The sequence below is a fragment of the Gavialis gangeticus genome, unplaced genomic scaffold (assembly GCF_001723915.1).
Source record: "Gavialis gangeticus isolate Ggan-Ray unplaced genomic scaffold, GavGan_comp1, whole genome shotgun sequence".
NCBI lineage: Eukaryota > Metazoa > Chordata > Crocodylia > Gavialidae > Gavialis > Gavialis gangeticus.
In genome coordinates, this window is record NW_017729008.1 from 41582808 (window position 1) to 41605251 (window position 22444).

The window sequence follows — 22444 nt, forward strand, 5'->3', positions numbered from 1 at the left end:
GGTGCTGCCAGACATGCAGCTTCCCACTATAACTCATGGCACTTCATAGAAAGTGCCATGAGTTACAGCAACCCCCTAAAACACCAGACATTTTCTGTTGGGTAGGGGGGCAGGATCAAGCTCCACTTCAGAGCTGGCTGCATGTCTGTGACCTCTCTCCCCTAGCCCCCTCCCCACCAACTCCATTGTATCCTCCAGGATGGGAGGGTGAAAAGGGAAGGGAGGGATCTTGGGGTTTGCTGAGTCTTCACTGGAGGGGAGGAGGGTGGTGTGTGCTCCCTTCCCACACTCCAGTGAAGACTGGGCAAAACCCACTTACTATGGTCCCATATTTTAGAATGGGGAAGCAAAGCATCATGGGGTTTGCTGAGCAATGCATCTTGGGCTTTGCTGAGTTTTCACTGGAGGGGAGGAGGGCAGTGGGTGCCCCCCCCCCACTCCAGTGAAGACTGGGCAAAACCCAGACCAAGATCCCTTCTCTTCCTTCTCCTCCGTCCCAGACTGAAGACAGCACCAGGGGAATGGTGGGGCCCAGCTCTGCTCCCAGACAGGGGCTGAAAGAAAAGAATGAAGGCATGCTGCTTTGGAGTGCCTTCATCTGAACCTTCATGTAATGAGGGTTAATTTGTGGCACAATCAGGCACTTTTGAAGTGCTCTGCAACTGTGCACTTCTGTCAGGGCATGGCTCTAGAGCACTTTCAGGGGGCCGATTGCACAACAAAACATCACTTCTGCCAGCACCCATAGACCATCCATGAAACTTGGCTTCCCAGGAAATGTCACTGAGTGAGGCAGCAGGGGATCCCCTCTGGGCGTCCCCATTGTCTTTTTCCCAGTGATGGCATATGCAGCATGGGAGGAGGTTGGCAGGCTTAAATACCATGACAGCTCTCTGCCACCACGGTGTGGATGTACCATCCATATCACATTCGTTCTTTGCATGTGCAAACCTGGGGTTTCATTTTGCAGTTGTGGTGTTGTGCACCCAAATGTAGGCACACACGTGTGTGCATTTGTGGAAGTTCAGTTGGACCTCTTGAAAAAGAAAAGGACAAAACAGCCAAGCAGTTTCCCTAAGGGGTCCTGGGTAAGAAGGGGTAACGGCTGGTCTTTTTAATGAGCAATTTCCAAACTCATTTCATGGGAAATTCAGGGAAATAATGCCTCTTTCTCTTTTGTTTAGGGTGAACCAGGATTGCCTGGAGAAGGAGGACCAGCTGGCCCAAGGGTAGGGTTCTGGATGAAGATAGTCTGAGGTTTAAAAGAAAAACAGCTAATGAATTTAATGATTAAATGAATTTAGAAAAAAACATGAAAAGGTACAACAGGCCCCCGGTCTTGGCTGGAGCCTCTCATGTGACCATAGACACCTAAGAATAAAATGATGAGATTGTGTCTTGTGCTTCAGAGCTCATCAGCTGAGCATGAAGGGCAAAGCTCTGGTGCTGTTCAAAGATATCCCTTTCCTTTTCTGAACACCTTTAGAAGGAAAGCCTACTGCTTGCTTTTTGCAGTGTGAGGGGTTAAATGCTGGCAGGCTGCTCTTTTCCTGAAAATGTCTCTTCCCGTGAATAAAAGCATCTTGTGTTTTGCAGGGTAAAAAAGGCCAAGATGGTGTCAAGGGAGAGAAGGTGAGCTTAAACAAATGATGCTTGAATCTAGGCGAGAGAAAAAAAATGAGCCTGATTTGTCGCTTTGGGTTATACTGGTCAAGCTCATCAAAAATGGCAGCATTATTCTGGGCTAAAGCCAGCATGCTTGACAGGGGAACTGAGCCCAATGTCTGAGTCGTCTGAACCTAGTGAAAGTGTGGCCAACTTTCCTTTATTGAGAAAGATTATCATCCACGCTTGGATTTTTTTTTTAAATGGCTTTCTAGGCTTCTGCCATTCAGTAAGTCAATAATCAAAACTGAGTTAAATATAGCCCTGTCCAAGAATAGCCCCTGTACTTATAGCTGCTTGGATGGGAATAAGCTACTAGATCTCATACTACAAGATACAGGGAGGTTGGTCCCCAGGCAGTGGTACATGTCTTCCTCTTTAGCGTCCAGTGCCAGACTGGATGGTAGATTAGATGCACCATTGGTCTGTTGAGTTCTGGCAACTCGTATGCACCCAGTGCCTTTCAGGGGTGTAGGTTGTAGCCGTGTTGGTCTAAGGACATAGGCAGACCCAGTTCTTTGGGTAAATCTGATATCTCTTATTAGATCAACTGAAAGAGTTGGGAAAATTCTTCTTTGCAAGCTTTCGGGTACAAACACGCTTCATCAGACTAAGGAGTGCATTTTCTGTCCCTTGTAGGGGGACTGTGGAGAAGCTGGGCCGAGGGGACCTCAAGGAATTGCTGTAAGTAATTGGTTAGGCTGATTCTGCATCTTCCAAGGGGAAGCATCCCACAGCCTGTCCAGATGGCAGGGAATCGCCTTCCAGAGGTTGCATTGCCTGTTGAGCCACTTGTCAAGACACTTGCCACTGAAAACCTCATGGGCTTTGCTTGGTGTCTGCTCTGGTTACGGAGATTGGGTCCGATTCTCATGTGCATTCATGTCCCTCTTCAGTGCTCAGGCCAGGTGAAGGGATCTTGAACTGAAAGGCATTTTCCTTTCTGGAGAGGTGGAAAGGGACCTGAGTATGATGGCTTGCTTCCTTTTCCTTCATCTTACTGGGTGAACGGCATTAAGGTGGATAGCATGGGGCAGCGTATTAGAACCAACTCATCACCATGGGTTCGGTTTAGGTGCTTAATTGCTGGACAGACCTCTGGGTCTTACCCAAGAGCCCTTTTAGTACAGGCTATTGTGGGCACTGCAGAGACTTGTATTCCCACGTCTTTCAGTGAAAAATGGGGCTGGAAATCTCACAAGAACAGAAGTGTTAGTATAATTTCATGCATGAGTGTATGGGTATGGCTGGGAATCCATGAAGAATAGCTCCTACCTGGTGAGAGGATCAGGCTATTCAAAGGTAGGTGTTGGGAGACAGACTTTATCACTTCTTGGTGACCCTTTGTGAATCTGGCCCTGGTTGGAGATCAGGAAGACTTCTTACGGTCTGCTGGCTGGTTTGGCTGGGGTGGCAAAGGGTTTAAAGCATCTCGCTGCAGCTGGAGCAGTGTGAGTGAGAACCTGCTCTGGATTCATACCAATGACCATGCCCAAATGACCCACCTGCAAATGTGTAACTGGTGATTTGGGCTGGGAAGTCAAAGGTGCCTGGATGTCCTGCTGGCCACATCACTCCCACTGCCATGCTGACAATGGGCGATCATCCTATAGGCCACTGGCCTTGGGTGGACCTTTGTCCTTGATGGCTGATTAGTGGCCTAAGTGATGCCGGCTGGTGATTTTTGCAGCACTCCCTAAAGCACAAGCTTCCACATCATGAAAATCATCCCCCCCACTTAGCTGCGTGTATGTAGTCTTGGCAGAGAGGCTACGGACACAAAACTTCCCTCTCCTTGCTCCAGTTCCCAGCTGAGGTGTGTTGGCAGCGTGAAATGCAAAACAACTGCTGTCATATTCCACATTGCAAAGTGTGGCCCCCTGGGGAGACTTTCACGACGAGACTCTTATGATTATGTATAAGTTATGCTATCGTGTCACCTCATGGCCCAACGCATGGACTAAAAAAAACATTGGATGTGTTTTATTCTACTGGAAACTTCTCTTTTACATTCTGCAGGGTCTTCCGGGAAGAGTGGGGCAGAAAGGAGACCAAGTACGTAATACGATAATGAAACAATTTGTCCTAGTAGGTGGACACAGGACCTGGAGTCAGGACTCCTGATAGGCTGGATCAGAGCCTTGAAGTCATGACTGTATTGAGTTGCATTTAGAAATCCCCGTTACATCATAGACTGGGCTTGTCTACATGATCATTCATGCACCTTAGATACTGTGCATTTAGTTTAGTACTTGCTTAATAAAGTACTAAACTAAATGCATAGTAACTAGAGTTACCACACAGTAGCGCTGGTGCACGGTTTTTTTTGTGACGCTTACTGCTCATTAGCTTAATAACACTGCGCTGTAGGCTATTAGCACGGTTTTTACCTGCCACGCTACTGCACAGCATTATTCGGCTAATGCGCAGTAAGTGTCTCGTGTAGATGCACCCACAGAGTGCTAAGGGGATGATGGGGTGTGCACAAGGCCTGAGCAAAGCCGAAGCAGGCAGAGCACAAAATGAAGTCTCCTTCTATCCCTATAAGAACGAAACAATTTGTTTATGGAGAAGAACAGCTGGGCAGGAAAGGGATCTCACAAGGTTAGAGGCAGATGCATCATGCGGTGTAAGTAGATTAAGCCAATGGGACGTTTTATAAGCAGAAGACCCAGCCTCACCCTTGTGCTTTGCTTCTGAGCTGGGAGCTCACAGGTGATTGAAGAAACTATTTATTTTTTTTAGATGAAAACTGCTTAATTGCCTGTTAGCTTCATCTATGTACTTTGCTTTCCAGGGGATCCCGGGATTTCCAGGTGCTCCAGCAATGGGGGTAACTACGAGTGCTTTCTGGTTCTAATAACTTCCCGTGGGTAATGTATCTTGTGGCCTGTACTCAGTCCAGATTTGGCTTGTGTTACTGGGTGCGCAGCTTTACAGCAAGGCAGCGATGAAGAAGCAGGAAAGATGTGTTTTCCTCAACTGTCTGTTCCCACTTGATCAAATTTCCGTTGTGGGCACTGGATGGGGGGTTGTTCGTTGCACTTGTAGAAGATAATTTGGCTCCTGTCATCTGCTCCTTGTTGGAATTCCACTTGGTTAAACACTGTTATGTCTTCGGCATTATGATGTCCCCGGGGATCAAGACCAAGGCCTCTTAGTGCATGGTATTGTACAGATGCTTAGGAAAAGCAATTTTGCAATCAAATCACATTCTTTTAATCTGATTTCCAGTTATGAGAGTCATCGCGTGGCAGATTCGTGCTCTCTGAGGGCACTTTAATCTATGCTAATGGATGCTAGGACCTGCTGGAACTATCAATGCTCAGCCCTGGAATCACTCCAGTCCCTGATTTGTGTTGAGTTAAGCCCCCACTAGTTCATGTGCAGGGCTGAGCTGCCTATTAATTACCTTTCAATGCCACACTTAAATCCAAATCCCATCTCAGAGGTTTGAGATAGGTCCTAGTATCTGATACAGCAAGAAGGCTGGATTCTGCCATTCCAATGCAGTGGGTGATGTCCGAGAAAAGAGCAGAAATGGTGTTTTTTCTTCCCCTGTGGAATTTGAATTGTGCTTTCTCCCCAGTGGAACATGATGCAAATACATCCCCCTTGGGAAGGGAGGCTGTGTTTCTAAATAAGAGGACACTCATGTGGCTTCCTTTCATCCTCAGGTTGTGGGACCTCCAGGCAAGAAAGGCAGCAGGGTAAGGGTGTTTAATTGCACAGAATTAAATTGCCGTAAGTCCTTTCTCTAAGGCAGTGCAGGTGTCCATTGGGCGCATCTACACATGCATTTTATCCAGGCTAAGTTTACTCAGGAGTAAGCACTTTCAGGCATGCATCTACACATGCAGGGATTAGGGAGCAGATTCGTTGCTCTTTGCACCAAATTTCCTGCAGCCCTGCAATGGGCCCCTACCACCACAGGGTGCTAGCCCAGGGGCTGGTAGGGAGCCCGGGCCAGGAGACAGCTGTCCCCCCGTCCCGGCAGCAGGGAGTTCCTGGCCCTGGCTCCCTCATCAGGGGCAGGGGACTTGGAAATAGCTGCAGGGGAGGGCAGGTCCCAGATCCTTGCCCCGATCAGCCGGTAGGGTAGTTAGTAGCTAGTTCACAGCAAGCTGGCAGATCTGGGCAGCAGGCTGGGACCTACCCCAACCCTGCAGCTTTTTCCAAACCCTGTGCCTTAATCATGTGATAGGGGCATGGGACCACGACCTGTCCCTGAGCAGGACAGCTCCCAGCCTCTGCCTGCACCTACCCCATGGTGCTGGGCCATAAGGGTCTCACAGCACTGGCCCTGTGGCCATGGAGCCAGCACTGGGAGATAAGTCTCCCAGCCCCCACCTCCCCAGTCATGATGGTGGAATGGGGGCTGGGAGATAAGGATTTCCCACCTGCTGCTCCCCAACGGCGATCTCAGAGCAGGGTGGTTAGAGCTCCCTGCTGCCAAGATGGGTGGACATAGACCCCATCCTGGATTTTGTGGCAGAGCCTGCCCTGGCAGCAGGCAGCTCCTGGGGGCAGAGAACTATCTCCTGTCCCCTGATGTACGGCTGACCAGGTGCAGATTTTGCTACATGAGCACTACTTTAGTGTCTACATGAGCACTACTTTGCCGTTACTAATCTTGAGTAAATTTGCTACTTGGATTTGCAGGTAGCAAATTTACTCTGGATTAGGGAGGTTTACTGCATGGTAAGCATGTGCACATGTAGACGCACATGCTTACTTTGCAGTAAACTATGCTAATGGGCACTTAAGCGTCTCGTGTAGATGCACCCACTGTGATGTGGGCAGACCCAGCATCCCAATAGGATGGAGATGAAGTGAACAGAGATTAGACACTGACACGTGACCAGTAACAACAATCTTGCTCCAAAAATCTGGTTTTGTACAAATCCTGGAGTTGTGGCTTTTGCTTCACTGGAGGTTTTCAGGACGGGGCTGGGGAGACATCTCTCTGGGCAGCTTAGGAACAGCAAATACTGCATCCACACAGGGAGCTGGACTCTAGGCAACCCTTGACATCCCTTCCAATGCTATGACTCGACCGTGACCATGCATCTAGTATTAAATGATGCTTGGCTAAGCCATTCTCTTTCTAGGATGCTGTCTAGAACAATTATTCGCTTTCAGAGCAGTTGAAGCTATGGGCTATAATGTATACGGATTCCAGTGGCCATATAAGCAAGGCTGGGCCTTTCTGTGCAATGCTACTGACTTTGTGACTTCTTTATTTTCAGGGGGATATTGGACCCATTGGTCCTCCCGGACTGCAAGGAAACAAAGGAATGCAAGGAGACAAAGGAGAAAAGGTAAAGAGCATGTTAATGCCATCCAAGCCATTCAGTCTGTAGGCAGAAAGCAAGGGAAGGTGGCACCTTGGAGACTAACTGGTTCAGAGATGCCACAACCTGCTTTGTCAGATGCTAGGAGTGGATTGGCAGAGAGAAACAACTGTGTACAGAAGGGAAAGGGAGAAGGGGAGGGGACACTGACAAGAGAAATAAGAAGAGGGTTGATTAGCTCAATTAAGATGCATGAGTTAGTTAACACGCGGAGGATCACCAGAGTTAATGGCTAGTCCAGGTCGTGGGATAAGAATCCATAGCCCATGCTGAGATAATGTTTAATACAATTCCTCTTATGGATAGGGTGACCATCCTCCCCATTTTTCCAGGACAATGCTGGATTTTGGAGGGTGGTCCTGGGCATGAGGTGCAAATTAAAATGAGCATCTGGGGGTGCATGGGCACAGTCCAGTAAGGAAGGGATGGGAGGGAGGACAGTGTCCCAGATGTCTCATATTTCCACCTGGGATGGATGGTCACCCTACTTATGGATAATTTCTTGTTCTGCAGTTTTACATTCAAGTTGGTTTTTAAAGGGGTTTCTTTTTTCATGTGAGGACAGCTACTCTGAGGTCAGTGATGGACTGTCCGTGGATGTTAGGGTCCCACCCCAGGCTTGTGCATGCTTCTGGGACTGATGTTGAAGTGGTGTCCATTTATTATTTTATGCCCTGGGGCCATGGGGGAAAGAAGTGCCTCAAGAGAGGAAGAGGTCGATGGCACAAGAAAGTGATGGAGTACCTGCCATGCTTCTGGAGAAGGGTGGCTGGCAAGTGGAGTAGGGTGAGGTAGTGCCAGCTGGTGCTGAGGGAGGAAATGATTATTCAGACTCTGTTTCTCAAAGGGTTTTATGGCAGAGCAGTGCTGCTAACATAGTCCTGGCAGGTGTCACCCAGGTGGGGTGGGTTACCCGCTCCCTCTGTTTGTCACCCAGACTCTAGCAATGTCCGGTGCCCTGGAGGGAGATTGTTCAGTGTGTTGTGTAGGAGCAAGACAGGCCTCACAGACAGTGCTTTTCTATAAGACCCAGTCCTGAAATCCTCTATGCTGGGTGTTAAGGCCAGGGCTGGACTCTTGGCCAAGACATGGTGAAGAGACATGGTTTCATCTCAAATGTCCTTGGGGTGCAGATCAGGGAGCAGAGCCAAAGGATCTTTAGGTTTCATTGCAAGCAGCATAGTGATGAATTTATGTGTATTGCTTGTGCTTCTACCAGGGAAGTCCAGGCTTTGGCATTCCTGGACAACAGGGATTGAAAGGAGACCCTGGAGAAAGGGTGAGTGTGGCCAAGTGGTGGGTGGAAACTGAGAAGGGAAAGGATGAAAAAGGAGAAGGACCCTGAGCTGACTTCTGCTCCATTTCAATGACCAAATGGGACTTCAGCAGGACTGCATTGAGACAAAACCTGGCCTGCATGGCCTCTCATTAGCAAATTAAACCAGGAGCAGTAGTGATGCACCTCAAAATTGAACCCCGGGTCCCCAGGGCACTCTTGCATTACAAGGCAGCTCAGACCAGGCTGCGTGGCTGCAAAGTAAAGGGTTTAACTGAGGGGAACTGCGAATAAGACTTGCCTGGAGGGCAGGGAGAGCATTCCTTGGGACACCCTATGAATAAATGTGTGTGTGGAAATGGGAGATCAAAGCCCTTTAGATGAAAAGCATGCTTTTGTGCCCTCTTCACATGGGTTCAGCTGCAAACCAAAGAGCATAGGACTGAGTCTTTAGCTAACCTATTTAACGACTTCTTTGCCTCCATTTTCCAGCTAACCTATTTAACGATTTCTTTAACGACTTCTTTGCCTCCATTTTCCTGAGCAGGGACCAGATCAGCCCCCCCACTGGGCCCCCCTCAGGCCCCAGGGGAGGTGCACCCGGGCCAAGGGTCAGGGAGGATCTAGTCAGGGAACGTCTGGAAGGACTGGATGTATTTAAATCAGATCGTCCGGACAATCTCCACCCCAGGGTGCTGAGGGAATTGGCTGCGGTCCTTGCGGGAACCCTGGCACGGCTGTACGAGCACTCGTGGTGCTCTGGTGTGACGCCAGAGGACTGGAAGAGGGCCAATGTGGTTCCCATCTTCAAAAAAGGAGGAAGGAGGACCCGGGGAACTACAGGCCAGTTAGTCTTACCTCCATCCTGGGGAAGCTTTTTGAGAGAATTATTCTGGTGCATGTCCACGAGGGGCCGGCAGGGGAGAGGGTCCAGAGGAGGCCACTCGCATGATCCAGGGCAGCAGGGCAGGCCTTACGAGGAGAGGTGACGGGACCTGAACCTGTTCAGCCTCCACAAGAGAAGGCTGAGGGGGGATCTAGTGGCCTGTTACAGACTAGTCAGAGGGGATCAGCAGGCACTGGGGGAGTCCCTGTTCCCCCGAGCACTGCCAGGAGTGACCAGGAATAACGGTCACAAGCTGGCGGAGGGGAGATTCAGACTAGATATCAGGAGGCGCTACTTCACGGTCAGGGCAGCTAGGATCTGGAACCAACTTCCAAGAGAAGTGGTGCTGGCTCCTACCCTGGGGGGCTTTAAGACAAGGCTTGACTATCACCTTGCTGGGGTCGTTTGACCCCAGTAATCTTTCCTGCTATGGCAGAGGGTTGGACTCGATGATCTGCTCAGGTCCCTTCCGACCCTAGAAACTATGAAACTATGAAATACAAAAGACAGCTGAGAGCAGAGACAGGCTTAGCCAAGAGAAGACTCCATGTGGGGGCACCGGCTTGGGCTACCCCTTTATGATCACAATTGTCTCACTTGGAGTGGGCCCACACCGTCACACAGAGATGCCACGGCTCTGTCCCCAGTCTAGTATGGCAGACATGGGCACACTTTGACCAAGGTTTTTAATCAAGACTCGTGTCTTTGGGTGCTGTGAGCGCTTATGTTTTCTTGGGAGCTTTGGTTTTCAGAGGGTGGGAGCTCAGCAGTCTTGGAAACCTCAAGTCCCTTTCATGTGTCAGGTACCCCATACTGGTCGTCATTTCTGAAAATCTTGGCTACAGCACTAAAGTTAGAAACAGACAATGAATTTATCCCTGGACAAATTGTGCCTGTATTTGTCCTGGAACAGAAATATTGGGGGATTGGCATGTACACACGTTGCCCTTCTAATCAGGGTTAAGTGACCGGCTGAATGCACGGCCACTTTTCTGCCATTGATTCAATCATACAATCCCAGGATAAGTGTTGAAACATACTTTGAGATGTCCTGTTAGTATTTCTTAACCCATAAACCTTTTTAGGAGGTATTCCAGGACAACAGACATGGACACATGAATAATTGTACTTTGTCTCGGGATAAAATGGCTTATCTTGTGACAAATGTGCCATCTCTTTGTAGCCTTATATTCCCAATAAAGGACATTTTGCTTGGAGATCTCAGAGTTGCTTCCATGGGTTTTGTCTGACATGGGTGGTAGGTAGCTGGGTTCATAGACATCCACAGGCATCAATCCTGCCAAATGACTTACAGTCTGATTTTTCCACAGGGAAACGTAGGTTTGTCTGGTAAACCCGGTCAGAAGGTGAGTGCTGTACTCCCAAAGCAAAAACACAGCTTTCATTTATTATCTAAATCAGCTTGCATCAATGACATTTTGTAAAGTAAAAAAAAAAATCTACCTTGCAAATGAGATTAAAGTGGAAATTTTGGGGATTAGAAACTGCAAGGCTCCAACAGCGAGTTTGGTTCTGACGTCCTGCACATCCTGGAAGACCCCATAGGTTGGAGGAGTTTAATTGCACGGTCCTCCATCCTAAACTGGCATTTCAATAAAGGGTGTTCATGCCTCAGCTATCAGCCTCTATATGCAGAAACATAGGCCTTGATCACGGTGGAACCAATATTTAATCCCTTCTGGAGAGGTAAAAATAACATGGAGAGATGTAGCAAAGAAGGGGCTTGAAAACTGGCTTCTGAAATACCTCTCAGTGAGTACTGCCAGGCTCATGGCAAGGAGAGATGAGATTTAGAAGATCTGCTCAATACAAATATTTCTGTCCTAGCAATGTTCCCTAGATTTTGCAGAAGGAGTTTTCCTTTTGAAAGTGGTCCCTTGATAAAATGTGGTGCACTGAATGGAGGGTGTCTTAGGATGGCCGTGTTTGGGTGGCCTGGACAAGGTGCGCATAAGATACTAGGGGGTGAGGGTCCGAGTGGAATTGGGAAGGGTTTCAGTGGAAAGACGTGAAGGGTGTTTGAGCTGGGAGGTAACACGGCAAAACTGGTGGGTGATGAAGAACAGATACAAAACTCTGTTTTTTACCTCGAGCAGGGGAGATGTTTAGACCTGAGCAGCATGACTTTGGTCCACCCAACACCTGTGGGCATAACTGTCATGCAGAGAAAAGGAGGCTCCCGTAGCATATCAAAGACTAAGGGTGCAGACTCATGACAGATTTATGCCAGTCTGATTTACATTGGGTTGTGTGTCCGACCCCTAAAACAGGAGTGTTATGTTATGACCTGGGGAAGAAGAAAGTAACAGTTGTATTCATTGCTTCCTCCAGGGGGAAATGGGCCTGAAAGGAGAGAAAGGTCAACCAGGAGCACCTGGGAAACCGGGAGAGACCGGACTAAGAGGTAAAGATGTAAGTAAAAACTAATGATCCAGTCAGATGGGGCATGTCAGTCCCGGGTGCAGAATGGCAGCCTTCTCTAGATGCAAACAAACGAAAAAGAGGCTCAATAATTGGCCTATGTGGCTCCAGGCAACATTTATCTGAAATAGCTTGTGAGTCGTTTCAGTAAGTGAAAATCAGGTACGATCCTGGCTAAAAGATACCTCGAGCAGAACATTTCTGTGGCTATACATAGGGCATGATGGAGAGTATACATCCATCTACTCAGAGATAATCCATCCAGAGTGTCCTGGCTCTTTAACTCCAGCCAGAGTAGGACAAATGCATTGTGCCTTGCCATTTAGGTCACAACAACTTGACCTGGCATCATCAGACTATGGCATATATTATAATGGCAAATTACGATGACCTGACATCATGGCCTGATGCTGTTGCACCAGCCCTGAAGGATATTTCAGGACACACTCATCTCTTCAGGGCATCCACCCACAGACAGCTTTATTACAGGCCTTCAGATAAGCCAGCGCTGATGACTGCCAAAGACTATTCTCCTTTAGGTCACGTGGTTGAGTTGAACATGACGTAATTTTTCCATCAAAGCAGTTGCGACCATGTCGTCTGATGGAAGTTTGGATCTCAAGAGTTCCTCATACTCATTCAATAGGTCTCAAAAAAAAAGAGCCTTGATTCAGATCTCAGGTTACCTCTGTGTAACATCACCTGTTTTAGAAGAGTTACTGTCCGTTTCTTCTGGCACCAAGAAAGCAGACTTGGCCTAAAGAGACACATCCAGATAGAAAATGGAGAGTGACAAAGCTGGTAACAAATTTAAATTTAACCTGAAGCTTTGCTTCATGTTCTAGGGAGAACCAGGGAAGAAAGGGGACACGGGGACCAAGGTAACACAGTGGAGTTTTGATTTCTGCCTGTAGCCATGAAGCTGACTCCCCTGAGCTGTAGACTGTAGTAGAAAGTAGAACTCCCTAATAAATATTTGTACTGTATAAAGCTGCTAGAACTTGTCCCCCTCCAAGATATCAAAGAGAGTCTGTTAAAATTCATCCTGTCAGCACAAAGGACCTTCTTGGGTCATCAGTAGGACATGGCCAACAACCCTTTAACTCCTTGCTGCTGTGTATTGGGTGCATTCCCTTCAGATAAGAAAATTGCACTTAGGTTTGGCATGTTTTGCCCCACCTGGCTCAATCAGTTCTGCCATTAAGCCCCAAATTCTCATTTCCAGAGTTTTCTTCTGGCTTCATTTTCACTTGCCATCATTAGAGGGAGACATTGAAGGGTCAGACTGGAACTCAAAATGTTTTATGTTAGTGGGACAGTTCATTTGATTCTGGGGATGGTTTTGGGATGGGGCTATCGCTGGCCTGTTAACTTCAATAAGGAGAGTGGGAGTCTTTCTCCATTGGTGATGGATGAATTGCTGTAAACCCATAGCCCATTCTGTAACCTTCCCCTTCTCTAGCACCATCTCCCCCTTCTCCCCCTAATATTGCTTTACTATATGGGAGGAGATCTTGCCTCTCTCAGTGATATGAGGCCTGATTTACTGTCTGAGCTAGCATCTGCAGCCCTCAGTGCCATACGCCTTACATCCCAAATGACGGTGAAATCTCTGAGGGTAAGGGCATACAAATGACTTGTCACAAAGTGAAAGGGAGAGTTTTACTGTCTGTCAGCTGCCCATGTTTACACTCTTAGGACATTTGTACATGCCACATTTTTTGCCCTTTACTCTGCAGTAAGTGGAGGTTAAACTGTTGTGTCTTCACCTGCAGAGAAAAGCTACTGTGACTTATTTTTCACTTAGGGAGCACATGGGCAGGTACCATAGGACAGCAGCAGCATGGTGAAAGCCCAGCCACTTTTACCCAGTGATAAGTTGTTTGTATGTCCACACTATGAAGCAGCTAAGTAAGCTTGTAAAAAATACCCTTGTTTTTCTTTTAGGGAGAAGCAGGTGTCCCCGGAGAACCAGGGGAGAGAGGAATCAGGGTAATAATTCTTCCAGAGGCACAGTGGAAAGTGTCATTTGAAACACACCATGGTGTCTTTCTGGCACTTGGTTTGCGTGTCTTGGGTATAGGGATGATGATAGGAAGGGGAGATGGTATAATATGTTTGGCAGCTCATGGGGGCAAGGACCCATGTTACAATCCCACTCCCCCTCCCTGACTGGTACTGGTTCTTCTGTGGAGGGTCTTGTGAGCTTTAAAGACCACATCCCTCAGAAGAGGCCCCTCCTAGATGAGGCTGGAGAGGTCAGTGGGGATGGAGTGGGGAAGATCATACTGGCATTCCCATGAATCTCTGAATAAATAGAACATACCATTCCCCGGGGCTCTTTCTCTTCAATCCCAGCATGGAAGCTTAATTGCATTGAATAGCAGCCTTCAGCTCCCTGCAGGGGGGTTGCAAAGAGGATGGAGCTGGGCTGTTCTCCATGGGGGCAGATGACAGAACAAGGAGCAATGGGCTCAAGGTGCAGCAAGGGAAGGTTAGGTTAGATATTAGAAAGAAACTTTCTCATGAGGAGGGTAATAAAGCACTGGAACCGGTTACCCAGAGAGGTGGTGGACTCTACATCCTTGGAGGTTTTTAAGACGCAGCTAGACAAAGCCTTGGCTGGGATGATCTGAGTATTTCCTACTTGAAGGAGGGGGCAGGACTAGATGTGACCTCCTGAGGTCCCTTCAACCCTCATTTTCTACGATTCTATAATGCTATTTTGGTAAGACCTGCTATACCTGTGTGCCAAGAGCAATATTATGTTTCATTCCTCATCATTTCTGTGCATTGTTTTGCAGGGTCCTTTAGGGCTTCCAGGCCGTCCTGGAGACCGGGGGGTAAAAGGAGACATGGGAGAACCTGGAAGGGACGTAAGTCAATTGTTGGAGGAGGGTGAACTTGGGAAACAGCATAGCTAATCAAATAAAAGGCCATGGCTGCCGTCCTAAAATATGGAGGGCACCAATAGCTGTGTGCTATGGAGCATGGTAGACCTGGCCCTGAAGGTCTCCTTTCTAGGGGAAAGAGTGGAACAAGTTCCTCTCTTCAGTCTGCTTTACACCAATGCCAGAACCCTGCCATGGGTGCAGATGACATGGACCCCCACTTTGAGGGCATAAAACTCCTTAGCCCCACCATAGAAGAGTAGTCTATCCCAGGATTGTCCAGCTCTTGGATGACCACACTGTCCCATCACCATGTCCCCTGAGGGGTAGCAGAAAGTAGAAGCTGGAGGGGGAGAGGATGTCCGGAGACCCCAGGGGATGAGAGGAAGGCTGTGCCAGTAGCAAGAGCAGGTGATTGAGGTGTTGATGGCTGAGTTGAATGGTGCCTGAAGCCATGGGGGCCAGGGAGCCAAGGAAGTAAAGGCAGGGGAAGCCCATGGGCTTCAGGATAACCTCTTGTCCCGCACATCCACCAGTTGGAAGTTGTGTCTGTGCTGCGCTGAGGCTTAGCATGAGCTGAGTTTCTGGAAGCACATAGAGCCCTGTTGACTCTACTGCCCTCCTGAGTCATGGGAACTTTCTCATGTTGCCTCTCTCTCCACCTCCTAGGGAGTCAACGGAGAGAAGGGCGAGAAGGGCGAATCTGTAGGTTTGCATGTTCCCGTTCTTCACCTTGCATGAGCGAGTCTAGCATGGTGTCTGCATTACTGACTTTCACCACTTGCCTTTTGGGGGGTGTGTGGGGCTGGGGGGAGGAGGGCCTTATGTCTCTTCAGGGGAAGCCTGGGCTGCCTGGGGCACCTGGAAGTGTTGTGAGTGATTTGTTTTCTTGACCTGCTCATCAGGCAGGGGGTGGGGGGCAGGATGCTGTGGCGATGGGAAGGAGGGACTTGCAGTTCTTTGCATGATGGAGCGCGGTGAGTCTAAAGCCACGGTGCGATCACTCCTAGGGTGTTTCCTGCATTTGGTGTCTTTAACAAAGAAGGTGGTAGCATTGCACCAGACTTAATTCCTTCCACTGCAGCAAATGTGTTGCAGCAACTCTATTAGTGCCACATGCGTATGTGTGCATCAAGACAGCCGCAAAGGAGACCTTTATCTGTAACCATCCAGAAGACCACTTAAAAATGTGGTTAAGTCTCCCTGCCTTCAGTGGGTTCAAGTTAAGCAGGTTACCCCCAGCATGATACACCAGAGGGCTTTTGATTGCCCCAGGTGTTGCAATCTTGGTTGCCATCTTCTCCTATGGCACTTTTTGTGATGGTGCCCCACTCTAAGACCGCAGTGCCTCTGGGAACAGGGGAGCACAAAGGTGTCTTGATGGCAACCTCCTGGCTGCCTGGCATCCTCAGAAATGGTTTAGACAGGGATGATCCTGCCTTGAGCAGGGGGTTGGACTAGACGTGACCTCCTGAAGGCCCTGCCCATCCTATTTTTCTATGATTCCAAGGGCAAGAAGATCAGTGGTTGCTTTAACCGGGCCTTGCCTGTGCCGACACAGTGATAGCTTCACCCAGAGACTCGAGGAGATTGCCTTTGGGGTGGGAAGGCCAAGGTGGCTCTCAGGACGAGCTCCTTCTGACCCATGCAATCACGTTACTGCTTCGTCACTACAAACGGCCAAGCAGTCCCACCAAAAAGTGAGAGACCACAGCTGAGAGTGGCTCCGAGCAAAACCCAGGTCCAAACCTCCCTGAACTGTGCAGAAGTTTGAAGGTAGATTGATCTTATCCCAAAAGAGGCAGAGCCAAACCTTTTGCAACTCCTGGAAGCACAGACCCAGACTTGTACATCCCGGCTGGCTTGTCCTGCTACAGTCCAGACACCCTTCTTGCTCCCTATCCAAATATCTGAGTAATTTGAATCCAGTCTGGTTGATGGCCAGTTTTGAAGGGAGGAAGGAGAGAGTTAGTTGACCCTTGTGTGCAGGGGGTAGATCACATCAAGGTAGATGGTTTGCAGGGCTGAGGTGCCTCAGTAGAGATCCGGTCCTAAGTGGGTCCTAGCGCACTCTGAGCCTGTCTTTCTCTTGTAGGTGTCTGCTGTGGAAAACAGCATCCCCCTCAAAGGCGATAAGGTAAAGTCCTTCCCTTTGCTGGAGAAGTGATGGGTTGCACTGAGTTGATTTTCCTGTATGGTTGGACTGCCCATGTGCATACTCTTGGAGGAGAGAGTGGGGTGGTGGACGTTTGACTGCTGACTCTTTTGCCAGCCTTGGACATAAAAAAGGGGGAAGTGACTAAAAAAAAACGGCTTTATACCCTTGAAAGAGACTTAACTGAAATAAAAACCTTAAGCAAACGATAGGAAATAGAGAGGATGGTGTCCTCAGAACTGCTTCATATGCGAGGAGCCCAAGTGCCCATGGTGCTACTAACCCAGGCCACAGCTTCATGGTGGCTCACAGACCCCAGCACGAGGCAGAGAGGCAACTTAGAGACTAACTGGTTCAGAGATGCATGAGCCTTCATCGGCAATCACTAACAGCAGCACGGTGAACCTCACTGCACTACTCCAAGCAGCCTGGCTCCTGAATCAAAAGCAATGTAGCCACCATGGTGGGTGGGTAGACCAGCTAGCTTAGGGGTGGACTAATTATCCCTGTCACTCAACAGTGCTAACCAGCCCACCCTAATTGTGCACCCTACGGTGCTTGAGTCCACATCTGAATCCAGGGCCAAAGAGACTGGCAGAAAAGGGAACAGCTAGTTGTTTGTGCCAGCCCTGGTAAGTTTGATGCCTTCACCTAGGGTAGGAAATCTCCATCCAGGTGGGTCTTTTAAAGTATACCTGGATGACAGTCAGACCGTTGATCACGGTATAGTGGATCCAGGATCCAGGAAGGGCTGGCAGTAGACAACAGCAGGGTCCATACTTCCACAGTATTTCCATCCTTAGTTTCATTAAACAATGGGGGAGATCAGCATTGCTGGAGTGTTGTTCACCATCTGGGAAGGTGCATAACTCCATACAAGTCCTAAAAAACTACCGCAGGAGAGGAAGAGGGGAAAGCTGTCCCCATCCCTCCTATTCTTTGCCCAGCAGGAATGGGTATTAAAGCCAGAGCCTGGCCTCTTTTGGACTCTGATAACTCTTGGCCCCGGTCATGCAAAGGTTAATGTACCCGTGTAATGTGCCAAGTGTACGAGGAGTCCCGCTGGAGTCAAAGGGCTGTTTGTATCCATGAAATAGGTTGTGGTAGGAGCAGCGACTGAGACTGGAGCCTGACTTTGTTGCCTGACTGTGGAACCTGCTGCTCCATTTATTTCAGTGCTTTAAGGCTGTAAAATGTCACTCAGATCATTTACAGACATTGCCCTGGCAGGCTGCATTACTGGCCAGCAATAGGTGGCTGGCCAGAGCACCCATTCTTTCTAGCCTGTTAGAGAAGGACTGGGGATAAACCTACAGACACACACTGCAACGCCCCAGGAAAAAAGTGATAGCATGTTTTATTCTGTGTGCTTTGGTGGGACTTGATGCCTGATAGCGGTCTTGTGTGTCTGTAGACACATGGGGACAAGTGCGACATCTCATTCCAGCCTCAGCCTTTAACATAAAATGCTATTCAAACTCCGGGCCCTGCTCCACGCTCAGTACTATCAGCACAGATAAAAGCCATCAGCCTCCAAACATATATGCTCTGCTGCAAGCCCAGCTGGACATTTAAATCAGAGGAATCCAATCAGTGTTTCCCAGCTCTGGGTGGGAGTTTCTTTTGCCGTATCCTCTCTTCATCAGACAACTGTTGTCAGCCAGGGAGGGCAGGTCTTGCTCGCTGCCATCAGGGTAATTCTGGGAGAACTTTTCCACAGCCCTAATTATTCCCCACTTGGGAACCAGTGATAAGAGGAGGAAATGATGCCCTGATCCTTGGGAAAAGGAAATACTGTAATTTTTTAGTTCTGCGAATAATGTCCTTTTGGAAACATGGGAACTAGGATGTCAAACCTACCTTCAGGGGGCTAATGGTTGGCCAGGGCCTCTGGTGTTTTATATGCTTGTCCTTCTTTATAGTGGATAATCCATGTTCCTTGCATAATTTCCTTATAAACTATGGTCTTGTAGTGTGGATAAATTAGTAGAAATAGAGCAATTACATTCTGGGCTGCAGTTACCGTATTTGAAGCTACGATGCTGCAGCACAGTTAGGTGTGCAAACACCTACACAACACACAAGACAACCCCAAAGATTTCAAATAGGGACCCAAAGTGCCAAAAGCATCCTGACCTTTCTGAGCTCTTTGCATTATCATTGGCAATCCCTCGCTGTCGAGGATGGTGGTCTTCCATGCTTGCCTTATCCGGGGGTCTGAAGATGGCTGACGAGGCTGATATGGGATCGATGGGTTTTATCACAGCTTGGGCACATGTTTCCGTGCAGGGTGGGCGGCTTTGGGATCTCGGTTTGGTCTGCAACACACTTCTGCTCCTGCTTTGCCATCTCTTGGTGTTGTCATGAGGTTTCAAAGTACTGAGATCCTTGCGGCTGACTCTTCCTCTATTCGGGGCAGTCCTGGGCAATAGGCTCTCATGAGTAGATGTTGAAGAGTTCCTTGCAACAGAGGAAGTGCTCTAATACTTTTCCTTAGTCAAGAAACAAGTGAAAGTTAGGAGCTGGCATTTTCCAAGAGGCGCCTTGAGTCTGATGAAGTTGAGACCCACTGCGTTAGAGTAATTTCTGGAGCTTGTTGGATTTATTTCCTTTCCCAGGCAAGCACACTGAAGGTGACTGTGGTCCATGGCTTTCTGGTGCCCTTCATTCCACCGGAATCTGTAGGGGTCAAAACCAGATTTCAGTGAAATGAAGCCCTTCAGACATGGAATTCAACCCCTGGCTTTTTCCCTGCTTTAATGCAAAGATGCAAACTGGGCATCATTTAGTCCAGCGCCTGTACTCTGTGCTGCCAGGCTGCTAATTCAGTGCCAAGGTAGCTTTGAAGCTCAAGTTTCTAGTGGCAATGTTAACCCACCAGCACTGTACATGGGGAGTGTTTCCAAAGAGGGATTTCTCATTACATGTGCAGCTTAATGCATTAAAGGGGATAGCATGACTATGGGATAGGATGCTGAGTCAGGAAACCAGGGTTCTTATCATGACTGTGAATGTGCCTCAGCTGAATGAGCTGTGAAATGGGAGGAAGAACCTGTCCCCCCACACCATGGTTGGTCAAGGAAAGTGGGAAGCAATTTCGAGATCCTGCAATGTCCCTGGTGGCACTTTCATTTTCATGCTGCTTGACTGGTGAATCTACCTGGGCAGAGCTGATGTTGCATTGGGAAAACTCACAGCATGTCATCGATAATCGCCTGCATCAGTCAGTTCTTGTGCGTACGCAGTATCTTTACAATGCGTGTGACATGGTTTATACCGCTATCAGGACTGGCTTGGCTCCAGGCTACGTCTGCATATCCATGGCCATTTTATCCATGATGACTCAGTATGTAACTCTGCATGTGCCCCCTCTGCCAAAAGCTCACCACCATGAATGGAACAAGTCTAGGTTGAGAGCTGTACTTTGCAGTTACATGGGACCCATTTCCAAGGTGGGAGAGACAGGGATTAAAATGCGATTCTGATCTGAAAAGTCTGTGAGGATGTGAGGGTGCTCAACACCTCAGAAAGTTTAGTTGAGTTGGAAGATTTTTGTCTAAATGGACTTTTTTGGCAGGCGTGCCACCATTTAACCCCACAGATTGCTGAAGTGCTACTTCAGTCCCCTTCCCCTACCTGATCTGCTGCTCTGCTTTCTGTTCCCTGCCCTATCTGCCACTGTGCTGCCTCTCCCCTCCCTGATCTTCTATGCGTCACCCATGTAGGTTGCCCATGCCGCTTGTGGCACATGTACTGCATAGGTCCCAGTCAGGTAAGCACCTTGCCTTTGGACGGCAAAATCACGGTGGCATCTCATGCACAGCCCTGTGTGAGGTGCCTCATCACAGAGGAGTGGGGTTCAGACATGTTCCCATGTCTAGCATTTCCTGTTGGTTCCTTGCTTGGAGCCGTAGGAGGCTGCTACCCGTCTCCATGAGCTGTACAAGGATCCTGGGTGCTAAATTTTGGAATAAACCCCTTACATTGAGGCACCTGCACGAACGGTTTGGATGTGACCCCTTGAAATGAAGCAGTGTTCCCCAGATCACGCAGCAAGTCATTGGGAAAGTAGGGAAGAGAACCTGGTCCCAAGCTCCAGCCACTGTTCAGCTTCCCCTGCTGTCATCTCTTGTTGCCCTTGTTAATTAGTTTTTGTTCTTTGTTTAAAGGGAGATCCAGGTCCTCCTGGCAAAGGAGTGGAAATCAAGGTAAATACAAAGAAATGTTGAGCCACCCTTTCTTTCTGTCCCTGACTTTCCAAGGCCTTTCTGGCCCTGGGATTCAGACACAAAATCCCTGGCCTTGGGATTCGTTCAAAATCATAAGGAATCCCATGTAGGCCTACCAAACTGGTCAGAAATCCTATCCCACTTCCAACACCATTTTAAAGAAAGCTGTGAAGTTTTTTTCCACAGTGTGGTTTGGATCTACATTTGCCTGGACAAGGTTAGCAGACCTGGGAACAAGGAATAGAAGACAGGCTCTGCAGTATTCATCATCTTTCAGTGACATTAACCATGATAGAGAGGATGGAGATGGTCTTTTCTCTGTGCCTGGAGGGGACAGGGCTAGGAGCAATGGCCTCAAGCTGCAGCAGAGGAATTTTAGGTTGGAGATTAGGAGGAGCTTTCTGACTGAGGGTGGTCGAGCACTGGAACAGGCTACCGAGGGGGGTTGCGGTATCTCCAGCCCTGGGAATTTTCAAGAGCAGGTTGGCCAGAAACTGGGATGGGATGGTTTAATCAGGGACAGTCCTGCCTTGAGCCAAGAGCTGAGACAGATGACCTTGTGAGGTCCCTTCCAGCCCTATTTTCTTATGATCCTATGATAGGTGTGCAGATCACTCATGCAGTTCCTTTGAAATTTAGCTTGAATTAAATATAAAGGAGAGCTGCAAGTGGGTATCTTTGCCCTATGGCTCCATTGAGTAAACATAAGCACTGAATGGAGATCACAGGGAAGGATCTATTGGATTCCCAGGTAGTAGCAATGGGTAAAAATGCATGATTAGCTCTTCGGTTGACCAACAGATTCCAACTCTGGCTTAGGGTCACCGGGATCAGTAGCATTGCTTATGCTTTGGTTGCCTTTAGACTACTATACTGCCATATTTTTACCACTCGTGGCTATACTTGAAGTCATTTAGGAGTGTAAGCTAGTGCAGAATATCCACCTTCTAAATAGGAGAGACATTACAGAGCCCTTCATACCAAGCACCATGCAAAGCACAACTCCTGGCAGGGATATGACCCCATTGCATGACTAAGTTTTCATTCAGGACATGGGGAAGTATCTAAAGGTTGCTTTCCCTTAGTGATATGCATCTGATGGCTTTAGCTTGGTATGAGATCTCCATGTGAAGTTTGTTACTAAAAGAGCAGATTAGTGTGTGCACGTAAGAACCAGCACTTCCATTACTGCCATGACACGCAGATTTAGGGTCTGAGCCTATTCCTACTTAAGCCACTAACAAAGCTCCATGGGGATTTGCATCAGGCTGGTAGTAGAGGGGACATTATCACACCTCGTCCCAGTAAGGTCTGCCTGAAATTATGTCATTTCCTTTTCATAGATTTAATAGATTTCATAGACATTAGGGCTGGAAGGGATTTCGGAAGATAGTTTCATAGTTTCTAGGGTCGGAAGGGACCTGAGCAGATCATCAAGTCTGACCCCCTGCCATGGCAGGAAATAGTACTGGGGTCAAACGACCCCGGCAAGGTGTTCATCTAACCTCCTTTTAAAGACCCCCAGGGTAGGAGCCTGCACCACTTC

At 48.4% G+C, this 22444-nt stretch overlaps 1 protein-coding gene across 1 annotated transcript in view; it reads left to right on the forward strand.

Moving 5' to 3' along the window:
- Positions 1-22444, forward strand: part of LOC109292083 (collagen alpha-1(VII) chain-like) — a 262997-nt gene that overhangs the window by 112849 nt on the left and 127704 nt on the right. Inside the window, 17 exon segments of the mRNA XM_019509339.1 lie at positions 1185-1229; positions 1597-1632; positions 2305-2349; positions 3685-3720; positions 4463-4498; positions 5343-5375; positions 6915-6986; positions 8239-8298; positions 10513-10548; positions 11534-11614; positions 12469-12504; positions 13571-13615; positions 14428-14499; positions 15184-15219; positions 15351-15386; positions 16610-16651; positions 20839-20877. Coding sequence (XP_019364884.1) covers positions 1185-1229; positions 1597-1632; positions 2305-2349; positions 3685-3720; positions 4463-4498; positions 5343-5375; positions 6915-6986; positions 8239-8298; positions 10513-10548; positions 11534-11614; positions 12469-12504; positions 13571-13615; positions 14428-14499; positions 15184-15219; positions 15351-15386; positions 16610-16651; positions 20839-20877 — 786 coding nt within the window.